The 11882-nt window shown below is 36.3% G+C and overlaps 2 protein-coding genes across 2 annotated transcripts in view; both read left to right on the forward strand.

Annotated features, from left to right (window-relative positions):
• The first annotated feature begins 3930 nt into the window (after positions 1–3930).
• Positions 3931–7727, forward strand: LOC111386119 (putative late blight resistance protein homolog R1B-12). The gene is made up of 2 exons (XM_023010555.1): positions 3931–4107; positions 6420–7727. Exons 1-2 carry the CDS (start codon positions 3931–3933, stop codon positions 7725–7727), a joined length of 1485 nt encoding a protein of 494 aa, XP_022866323.1.
• Positions 7728–7747: 20 nt separating this feature from the next.
• LOC111386120 (putative late blight resistance protein homolog R1B-12) overlaps positions 7748–11882 on the forward strand; it is a 7699-nt gene continuing 3564 nt past the window's right edge. Inside the window, exons 1-2 of the mRNA XM_023010556.1 lie at positions 7748–8142; positions 9469–9564. Coding sequence (XP_022866324.1) covers positions 7748–8142; positions 9469–9564 — 491 coding nt within the window. The remainder of the gene's footprint in view (positions 8143–9468; positions 9565–11882) is intronic.

Raw genomic sequence — 11882 nt, forward strand, 5'->3', positions numbered from 1 at the left:
CCAAAGTCTATACCTTTTAACTCCTTCAGGGTATCCTAATAAAACACATTTCCTAACTCTCGGTTCTAGTTTTCCCTCATTTTGATAAGAAAAAATAGCACAGCCAAAAGTTTTTAACACAGTACAGTCAGCACATTTACCATACCATTTTCCATGTGGAGTATCACCATTTAATGCAGTTGAAGGTGCTAAATTAATCAAATAACACGCAGTCAAAATAGCTTCATCCCTAAAAGATTTAGAAATTCTAGAACTGAACATCATACATCTAACTTTGTCAAGTAAAGTACGATTCATATGTTCAGCCACCCCGTTTTGTTGAGGTGTATAAGGAACAGTTTTATGTCTAGTAATTCCACATTTTTCACACAAATCATCAAAATTATTATTTCAAAATTAGAGGCCATTATCAGTTCTTAGATATTTTATCTTTTTGCCAGTTTGAGTTTCAACTTACAATTTCCATATTTTGAAAATTTTAAAGTTTTCAGTTTTATCCTTTAATAGATAAACCCACACCCTACGAGAATAATCATCAATTACGGATATAAAATATCTATTACCACCAATTGTAAAATTAGTAGCAGGCCCCCATAAATCAGTATGAATATATTCTAAAACTTTAGTAGTTTTGTGCATGCCAGATGAAAAAGATGACCTATGATGCTTACCAAGTATACAGTGATCACAAAAAGGCATATAAGACATATGGTCTTTTCCAAATACACATTTATCATTTAGCAGTTTAATTCCTTTAATACTTATGTGAGTTAATCTATTGTGCCACTTGTGTGTGTCATCGGTGTTGGTCAAATTTATAGAGGAATATGAATTTTTAACAATTTTAGTAGTCGTCACATAAATATCGTTTCTTTTAGTACCTTTACATGTAACAAGAGCACCGTTAATCATTTTAAGCATGTTGTTTCCAATTTTACCAGTAAAGCCATCAATTTCTAATACTCCTACTGAAATAAGGTTCCTAGCCATTTCAGGAATATATCTGACTCCATATAATTTAAGCACATAACCAATCTCAAATTTTAACGTGATATAGCCAATACCAACAATTTTATATGCATGATTATTGCACAGAATAGCATGACCACTTTCAGATTCTTGCATACTTTCAAACCAGTCTTTATGTGATGAAACACGGAATGATACACCAAAATCAAGTATCCATTTATGTAAATGTGATTTCACGGTCAAATTTACTTCAGTCGGTTCAAAGTTTAATAATACATGAACTTCACAAAATTCATCAGAAGAAGTAATAACATTTGCCTCATCGTGGACTTTTTCTTTTTGTTTATTTTTCTCAACTTAAATAAATTGTCCAGTTTTACTGCACCCATAGCATTTTTCTACCTTTAGTTTTACTTTTTGACCTAGATAAATTTCTACTTTTCTTTTTACTACCGGATGCGTATCCACTTTGGTTATCACGGGTCCTAGACTGAGACCTACCTCTCATCATATAAACCTCACCACTTTTTCTCTCGACTCTCGCTCGCATTTCCATTTCTTTACTTCTTAATGAGTACATGACAATTTCGGGTGTTAAAGTATCTCTCTCATATTTTATAGCATTTTTAACTTCTCTATAAGTGTCAATGATAGCATTTAACAAAATAATTGCCCTATATTCTTCAGATACTTTTTCACCATAGTTAGTAATATCTTGCACAAATTTATTAAAGACATCCAAATTGTCATCCAATCTTTTGAAGAGTAGATTTTGAAGCTAAAAAAACTTTCAAGTAGAAAAAGTTTGTTTGGAGTTGACTTAGATACATAAAGTTCATTCAATTTTTCCCAAAGTTCTTGAGCTAATTTTAATTTACCAACTTTTCTTAATACCGCATCAGACAAATGTAAAATTATAGAAGTGTATGCTAATTCATCCATATTATCTTTTTCTTCAGTTGTCAAGTTTGTAGGAAAAGAGACATCAATAGCTTTATAAACTTTTTGTTGCACAAGAATACCTTTTATTTTTTATTGTCAAATTGAAAATTCTCATTTACGATTAAAGACACCCAACTCAAAGTGATGTGTCAACATTTTACTAAATAATGCACACATAGATGACACTTAGTAACAAGATTCCTATAGTTTCACAATAATACGCTATTCTAGAACCCCAGGGTTTCGTGAGAATCAAGTTCTCAGATCAAGGGAAGAACTAGAATAGGAGTCTGGGTACAAGTCTAAAATAATACGAGATTAAACGATGTTCAACAAATTAATCTAAAGACAAATAAATAATTTTACTTAGAAAGTTAAATAGACAATAGCAAGTAATCCTAGGTTTTATCAACAAATGGTTGTCAAGCAATGACAATCTCTAACTCTAATGATCACCCCCACACGATGATCTGCTAGTACGATAATGTAAAGTTTCAGTCAATTTACTAGAGCGGACTTGTCTGAGTCCATAAACTACAAGAGGTGTGAATTTACTACTTTAGGACCGCAATTTTGGCTTAAAGTAATTCAGTAAATATATGGCAATTTTAACCGTCTATCCATCAAGGGCAAAATCGTCCAACTTTTTATGTGTAACCTGAAATAGAAAATAAACTATATCAATGCGTTCAGGGGATCAAAATAAGTAAACTGTCATAAAGAAGTTCGTCGGAGAAAGTCTCCACGCGTCGTCACGCGCCACCGCTGTAGCGAGAATCTTACGCCACACACCCAGAATCATCTCCACCTGCACGTCTCAACTCCGGTCTCTATTTCACTAATAAACTTCTGGATCGTCGGGAATTGTGTTTGTAAGTCTGGTTTTTACTGCAAAATTTGGATAGTTCGTTTTCTGCCAATTTCTATAGGTTTTTGGTCGGATTTTGGTCGGATTTTCACCACCACCTCGCTCTGATACCAATTGTTAAGCAAATCCACCTACAAATCGAACCAATCAATTAATTAGTGAAGGATATGCAAAGAATAAATTAAAGAAAATCAAGGACCAAAATCACAAAATTGAAGAACGATTTTTCCCCTTCTAGATTAGGCTCAGAATCTTGATCCACACCGCAAAGACATTTCCAATTTGAAGGTCGTTTTTAGTCACAAAAACAGATTCACAAAGTCACAAAAACAGATTCACAAAGAAGGAAGAGGAGATTTCGATTTTGCACAAAGCAGAGAGAGTTTTTCTTGTTCATGGGTGGTGTATAAATGAAGAAGAAAGACTCCAATTTATAGGCTTCACACAGGAACGATTTTCCCAAAAATCTTGCAAGATTAAGTTAAATCAAAACTGCAAGATTAAGCTAACTGAAAGATAGAGCTCAACCAAGACGAGATAAAATGGTTGGAAAAGATAACGATTATGCTTATCTATCTTTCACGTGATTTTCAAATTACCTCCAAGTTGAATATTGAGCACCTAGCCCAATGGCCTGATTACCTCTAAATACCCACATAATTGGGCTACTTCAATTGTGTTGTGAATTTTATTCTGCAATCCTCGGCTTATAGCCTATAAAGTTAAAGGAACCTCGATTTTTCATCATTGTCTAGGAGATTTGGGCATCACTCACCAAAATGCCCAACATAACTTAACAGGAATGCATTTGTCAATTAATACTTACTTATATTTTACGCATTTTTCTTTCTTCCTTACATTGGAACGAGTAAAAAAAATCTTGCATTAACATACTCCAACTTGTCCATGTTCTCATGATGAAGTGTTTAGTTTTTATACTTCAGGTTGTCATTTAAAAAACCATTCATAACTTGTCACGAATCTGAAATATGATAAAGAAAATGTTGATTTACTATATTATAAGCAACTTGTCAACGTGTTGCTCATGATTTCAATATCCAATGAAAATTTCACAAATAAAGAGCATATCTCATTTGTAACACATTCACTCTCATTTCTCTGCATCCAAATATTACAAAAAGAGTGCAAGAATGGCTCTCTCTTTCAAATATCTATCAGAAATTGTGGAAAGCCAAGATTTATTGCCCGATCTTGATCGAGAACGAAGAAAGGGAAGATTTCGGTGGAAAGGGCCTCACTTTTCAGCCTTCATCCGTTATGTGATAACGCTGCCTTCCAACCATGGGCTTGCCCGCACTGGACTTTTGGTCCAAGCCCATATTCAATCCAATTTTTTTTATTTATTTATTTTTTGTTTTTTTGCGCTTAAAGTATTGGGTTTTTCATTTATTTATAGTCCAAACCATACACTAATTTACCCCAACTCCAAGTACATTGTGACATTTTCTTACTCTTTCCCCTCGGCAAGAAATTAATTTTTTTTTTTAAGCTGCCCTCGTTTCGAAATATTTTCAAAGTTCATTTCTTTTCTAAAACCCACATTTTCTTGGCCCTCAAATTTGCAACCAAAACTTTCTTGATCATGTGATTTTTCTGTTTAATATTAGAAATTTTGATTATGTGAATGTTGAATATTGGTAATATTTGTGATGGATTCTTGAAATCTTGATTTTTGTCAATTAGTTAAACAATTAGTGATGATTTTATGGTGTTCTACCAATTTGTAAAAATTAGTAGTTATTTTCTTATCAACTAGTATTTAATTGTCACTTGTAATTTATTTTAGTGTGAAGTGCCAATGAAAAGATTCTTTAAAAAAAAATATTTCGTAGAAAATATTGATGTAGAGATATCGAATAAAATGGATTTTGATGTTGCACAATTTGCTACAAATCCCAGAATTAGGAAGAAGATGATCATCTTATTAGTGTTGACGCTATATCATTGTTAACAATGTCGTAATATCATTGAATCTATAATCGAAAAGTTCGACCTTGATTAAATTTTGCCCGTGCTGGACAAAATTCTTGGTTCCGCCCCTGCTTCCAACTACTACAATCTTGGCAGTTTCAGTGATCTATTGAGGGGGGTTGGGAAATCAGCATATCGTTGCTATAAAAATAAAAATCATTCACATCGGTGGCTCTTCACCCTAAAATTTTCAGAAGTTATGGACTCTTTCTTGTCGAAGCTTAGGGAGTTCTTTGCAGTTCCAAAGCCACGGCAATATTTATCTGACAGCATTTCGCAGTGGCGAATTTAAGGGTTAACCAGCTAGGGTGGCCGAGCTAGATTCGCCTGAGAGAATTTTTTTTTTTTTTTTTTTTTATAATAGATAAAAATTTTAGGTTATATAACTAATTGTTCATTTTATTTTCAAACCCCTCTTTTGCTTAATTGGTTAGAGCTTGCATTTTTACATTACAAATCTTGGGTTCGATTCCTTCTCGTCCATTTCATTGTGCAAAATTTTTATTTCTATAATATTTATCAAAATTAATTCTCTAAGGAAATGATTCGAACCTATAACTTCTAATTTGGATGATTGAAAGCTTAACCATCATGGCAATGGTTGAATTTTGAACCTAAATTTAACAAAATAATATATGTTAACACTCTAGGCGAGTCCATGACTATTTTTTTTAATTTTTTTTTGTTGGTTTTTGTCGTTTCAAATATTCTATACTTTAATAATTTATAAAATATGACTTATGAGTATCGAGTTTTAATTTATATGTTATTTGAGAATTGGTCTGCTATAAATTGTGATATTAAAAACTAATTTGAGTATCGTGAATGTGAATATGTGATTTATGAAAATCAAAAATGAGAAATTGGGGAATTTATAATTTGTGATGAATTGGTGTTGAAAATTGGAATTGAAACTTTAATTATATTTTAAAATTAATTTTAATTACATTTAATTTTTGATTAACATTCAATTCTCATAATGATTATGGAATGATTTTTTCAACTGAATCTCAATCTAGTTCTTGTAGTGGTGTATCTAATCTTTCAACTGCTTTTAGTCAAGTAAACGATTTATTAAGTATTGATAACACAAATAAATTTTATGTATTATGTAATTTATATTATTTCGGATTGTATTGAAATATAGGAGGTGTTTGAGCAAAATTATTTTGGTAATAATGCATTTTGAATAGTGTATTGATGGAAAATGTGTGGTTAAAAAATAAGGAAATTTTTTTTATCTGCGTGTAATATTATTTTATTGAAGAATGTGTGGTTGAAATAATATCAAATCACTGTTGAAAAATATATTTTTTTGGAATAATGTGGCTCAAGCAGGCCCATAATATGATATAAATATACGATTTTTATGTTTTAGCGTATTTACATATAGATCGAAGAATTTTTAATATTATTTTATTTAATATTAATAAACGATATCGCTATATAAACGTTAACTATCGACGGTCAACGGCCAACGATTAACGATCGCCCTAGCTGAGTCGAAGTCCTAGAGTCGCCCCTGGCACTCCGAAGACAAATGAACTTGTAGCAAGCTTTACTGATTTTCTGATTGAAGCTGTAGAAGAATTTCTGGGTCAGACATTTATCACGATTCATTACTGTCCGAATCAATAATCTTTTGAAGGACCTCAAGTTTCTGCTCTTCATTCATGGAGATACACCATTGCGATGCAGTGAACTAGAAGAAACCAAGAATATAATGGCAGAAATCGAATCAATAGCCAACGAGGCAGGAATTTTCTTGCATTCCTTCTTCTTCGCCACAGATCTTGTCAGGGATTGGAAAATAGCTGAAGCGCTTTCTGTTTTGTTACCAAAGTTTAAGATGATGCAAGAAAAGATAAAAAAGCACTGTATCACTGTCTCAAACCTGCCAAGTGTTACAACTCCAAACACTGCTTTGGTTTCAATATTTATTGTTGATTCTGTCCTTGATTATCTCAATCATCTAATAAATAGCAGGGACCGTCTCATTGTTGATGTGAAGGATCAAATTACAACACTCCATGAGGAACTACATTTCTCCAGATCCTTCCTTAGTGACAGCGAGGTGCAGCAAGATAGAGAATTGATTGAATGTGTAAAGCAACTCAGAGACCTGGCATATGAAACTGACTATATCATTAACTGGTATGTGGCTGGAGAGGTTTTTGATTGGTACCTCGCTCTCAGGTTCTCTAATTTCATCCAGAAGAATAAACTCATCAGGAATGCACTCCCAGAAATCAAGCTGAATCATGGCATTCATGACCTAGAAGTTGGAGAAAGTCCCCGTGAAGTATCATCCCAAGTTACTAAAAGCATTCCGATAGTTGATGATATTATAGTGGGTTTGAAGGATGAGAAAATGAATATTCAAAGACAGCTTCTTAGAGGACCAGACCACCGACAAATAATTTTCATCACTGGGATGCCTGGACTTGGTAAGACTACGTTAGCTAAGAAATTGTACAATGATTCCTCTGTTTTCAACCATTTCGATAAGTGTCTTTGGTGTGTTGTTTCTCAAACATATCAAAGGAAAAGGCTACTGATTGACCTTTTGTGTTCCATGACTAACCTTAACGAAGACAATTACAAGAACATGGAAGATGATAAGTTGGGGGAAATTCTTTACAAAAGTTTGAAGGAGAGAAGATACTTCATTGTTATGGATGATATTTGGAAAGTAGAAGCATGGGATGATTTGAAAATGTACATTCCAAAAGACAAAACTAGAAGCAGAAAACTATTCACCAGTCGGAACAAACATGTGGCTTTGCAAGTATCATCTGAGGGCATCATTAATGAACTTCCTTTCCTATCGGTAGATGAGTGCTGGGATTTATTACAGCAGAAGGTTTTCCGGAAAGCTCTTTGCCCTCCAGAACTCCAAGACGTGGGAAGCAAATTGCAACAAGTTGCAAGGGGCTACCGCTTGCAGTCACTGTGATAGCTGCAGTTCTTGAAAATATGGAGAAGAAAGAAAGCTTCTGGCTAGAAGTTTTAGCCAGTTTAAGTTCGTACGTTCTCAAAGGCCAGGACATATTGGAACTTAGTTACAAGCATTTACCAATTTATCTAAAACCATGGTTCCTTTACTTTAGTGCATTTGAGGAAGACAGGGAAATTCCAGTTAAGAAGTTGTTATCACTATGGGTTTCTAAAGGTTTTATACGACAAAACAAGGATAAGAGATCAGAGGATGTTGCAGAGGAATACCTAATTGAGTTAATTGACAGGAACATGGTCCAAGTTGCCAAAAGAAGACATGACAATGGAGTCAAAACTTGTACTGTCCATGATCTAATCCATGATATGTGCTTGAGAATAGCTAGGGAAGAAAACTTTCTCAAGGTGATCGAAGAGTAAGTCAATTCTCTCACTCCTTCCATTTCCTTTTCCTTTCGATTTTAAATTCCGTTTCTTCTCACTGATAAGTGGTGATAATTTTGTGGTCATGTCAATGGTTGCTGCTGCTGATGATGGTTGATGTGGTGTTGCTGTTACTGTTTCGCGCGGGTTAGTCGCTAAAAATTAAAAGGGATCAGACGATTGTGTAAGGGACAAACCTCTTGAGACAAAGTTCCAAAAAGGGGTGTTCTTTTATTGGCGATAAACTTTACAATTGGAAATTAAAAACAAAATGCCTCCAAGGGGCGCAAGCACACGAGTTACTGAAAAAAGTGTTAAGTCTAAGCTAAGGAAATTAAAATTACATGTTCTCTGTTTGAGAGTTTTTGATTCGGTCATTTGCTCTATGTCTTTTCTTCCTTTTATACTCCATGGATGATCTCTTTGTGATCAACCATCTAAAAACTGCTTGATTGTTCTACAACTGCCCACTTTCCTCGTAATGGCCAGCTTGTCATAAAAACTGCTGTCATTACTCTTCGTCGTTCAACCGTTTTCGATTGAATTCCTTGAATCGTGGAACGTGATAGGGTTACTTTAATAACTGCTTTGATAACCGCACTTCTTGATAACCACAACGCTTTATGTTTGCTAAGACCTTGGGCGACTTGAAGGTTTGGGCGAGAATAGAGTAACAGCTCTGGGCGACTGTATGGCACTCCATTCGCTCAGATTCTGGGCGACTTGCAAACTTGAGCGATGGCGTTACCGCGTTCTTGGGCCTCCCTATTTGGGCCTTCATCTTGAATTGTTTGATTGGACTTCGTTCCTTGGGCTATTTGATTTGGGGATCCTCCAATTGGGCTTCATTCCTTGGGCCGTTCGATTTGGGCTGAATTTTTATGTGTCAACAATTACCCCCCAATATGGCAGAATTAATAATAATTATTAAATTTTGTCATATTCCCTTTGTGTTTCCAGCAACATTCGAAATTTCCAAGAATTTCAATCATTGTTTTCTTCCATAACTTGAAAAGGTGCGTCGTTTTGCAAACCCTTATAACCCCCAAACACGCCATTTCACTGCACCATTAAATCACACCTCAATTTTTAGTGTCTCTCCCATGATTTACTGTTCATCTTTTGCTTCCCTACTACGTAACTCTGAAAAAACTTCGTTCCATCTCAAATGGCTACTTCACAATCTCAAGCTGGCGACTCCTTTAGTTTTGATGACTTTCAGAAACTTCTGAGTCGTTCATACATAACTTCGAGTTTTCTCGCGCCTGTTGATGTCGAACGCAATGAGTTCTACTTAGGTCCTTTCTTCAACAATGCAGAGGCGGTCGAACAGGCGGCGGCAGGCCAGCTGTTTCCTTATACTCAAGGCCCTCCATTTCTAAACTCTCTGTCGTTGGGGCCACTTCACGAAAGAGGTATTCGCACTTGGCCTAAATCTAATATAGCTTTCCATAGGTGACATGCTCGTCCTGTGGGCCATGGTCCTACTAAGACACTTTTTGATAATGCTAGAATTTCTGATTTGTTAGAAATCTCTATTCGCCTCCCTACTTTTGATTCAGCACTTTTTTCGATTGCTTTGAGTTTTTGGTCTTCCGAGTATAATACCTTTATTTTCCCTCTTGGCCCCATGTCTATTACTTTAAGGGATGTTGGGGTCCTAGTGAATCTACCACCTTTGGGCGATACCATTTTTCCTGATATCTTGGTTTCTGGTGGCGCCCCAAAGTTTGATAAAAACTACACCGAGTCTTATTCAAGCCTGCAAACCCTTCGCAATCATTCAAGCGCTGAGCCTTCCTATACTGAGTGAATGGTTTTTCTTCTAGTTTGGCTTTGTAAATACGTTTTGTGTGTGCCAAGTATAAAGCCCTCCCAGAGTTATTTACCCATAGCGCATGAATTGGCGCGTAGCAGGCCTTTGAATTTATGTTCTTTCTTTTTAGCTGCCCTTTATAGAGGCATGGCCTCTCTTCAAACTCAATTGAAGAATGGTGCATCTCCCATTGGTAGTGGACCTCTTTAGTTCACTCAACTGTGGTTGAGATCCTATTTTCCATTGCTTGGTCCTCAATCAATTTCTCGTTCCTCTGCTAGCTGCTATGGGCTAGCCATTGAGCCCTTCGCTCCTGTAAATATGTCCAGAAGGGACATTTTTTCATTCTTTTATTCTTTGGATTCAATCTCTTCCTTTTTTCCTTTTCCTCCTTTTTTGACTCCAAACTATGTACATCCCCCCTCCACTATAGACAGCGCGAGCACCTCTCTGCTCATTTAGATCCAGTTTTTAACCGGGAGGGAGCTATTTCATGATATTTTAACTGGAACCAATGCCAAGGCAGGGGTAGAAATTTATGCTCCCCAATTTTTTGCTCGCCAACTTAGTTTCGACCAAACTTGATCTGTTCCTCCTTGCTATTCAAGGAACTTGATTAACCGTTTTCATATTATTAATAAGGTGGAGGCAGAGGCTATAAATGCTTGCAATCTTCTTTTAACCAGCTATTTTTTATTAGCCCCCTTCAATTCTAACCACGCCATTCATCCTCTTTTTGAACAGCTCTGGCCGTCAGTGAAGAGCAGATTGTTTGCGACTGATGCCAATCATGCCTTTCATTCACTAGACCAGCCGAGCATTTCTTCCCCTCCTCCTGTTTTAGTCACTCCTTTGTCCATCCGAAGTCCTTCTTACTTTTTTCTAATGCTTCCTCATCAGTTACCCAACCTGTGGGAGGGGGCATTATTCTTGGAGGTGGTCCATACTTTTCAGAGCAAGGCACTCTCTTCTTCCTTTTGGGTGTCCCATACAGTACGTAGAAATCAAAAGGATGCCCAGACGGTTCTCCCAACAAGTCTACTTCGCGAATCCCCTCTCGATATAGTTGCTTCAACAGAGTATTGCGCAATATTCCTCTCTTTCTTCCTTCTGCTACTAGGTCGATTTCTTCTTCAATGTCTGTCATCCCGTCGTCTTTTCATCGTTGTAGGCCTTCTTCACATTCCAGCACGCAAGCCTCTCCTTCGTTGTCCTCCCTTTATTCTTCTTTTTTTTCTTTATTCTTGAATTCATTGGCCAGTAAGTAATTATTGGCCACGATAGGAGGTAACGTACCGAACTGGATAGTAAGGGGCTGATCTGGATCTTCTCCATCCCTTCTGTCCCGCTCAAACTTTGATCTCCCAGAAAAAGTTTCTGGCAGTTCCTTCATTGATTCATCTGTACCGGTCTCTTCACTATCTTTGAGGACATTTTGATTGGCTACCTTGAGTAGTTTAGGCGCTTTAGAATGTGGCACTCCCTGTTGCTGCCTCATCATTCGTCCATAATTTCGTTGGAAACGCCTTTGTTAGGTTCTAGTCATCTCATCGAAGGGTATTGCCCTTCCTGCATTATACTGGAATGAATGCCATACATTTGGCCGGCGAGGTTGCGGCCTGTTCTTCCATTATCTGTTGGCCTGAACTGCCTCTCAAAAGGCGGTCCTCTATAGAATGATGTACCTCGCCCTCTACCAGGCTGAGTGTTTGGGAAGAAAGTAGGGTGATGAGGATGCTGCCATGTCCTTGATTTCTCCGTGTTTCCATTCACTTCTCTTTTACACCTTGCATATAGGACGTCTTCGTCCTTTTTTGGTTCTTTTCCCTTGATTCGTTCAAAGACGCTGGGATGTGGTCTAGGATCCTCTTCTCCATCATCTACGACCAACTTGAATTTTGGCAACTTGTTTTTGAA

The sequence above is a fragment of the Olea europaea genome, unplaced genomic scaffold (assembly GCF_002742605.1).
Source record: "Olea europaea var. sylvestris unplaced genomic scaffold, O_europaea_v1 scaffold3428, whole genome shotgun sequence".
In the NCBI taxonomy this organism is placed as follows: domain Eukaryota; kingdom Viridiplantae; phylum Streptophyta; class Magnoliopsida; order Lamiales; family Oleaceae; genus Olea; species Olea europaea.

Coding starts and splice junctions, on each gene's coding strand:
- LOC111386119 (XM_023010555.1), top strand. CDS start 3,931: ATGGCTCTCTCTTTCAAATATCTATCAGAAATTGTGGAAAGCCAAGAT. Junction 4,108..6,419: donor TTGCCCGCACTGGACTTTTG/GTCCAAGCCCAT, acceptor AATCTTTTGAAG/GACCTCAAGTTTCTGCTCTT.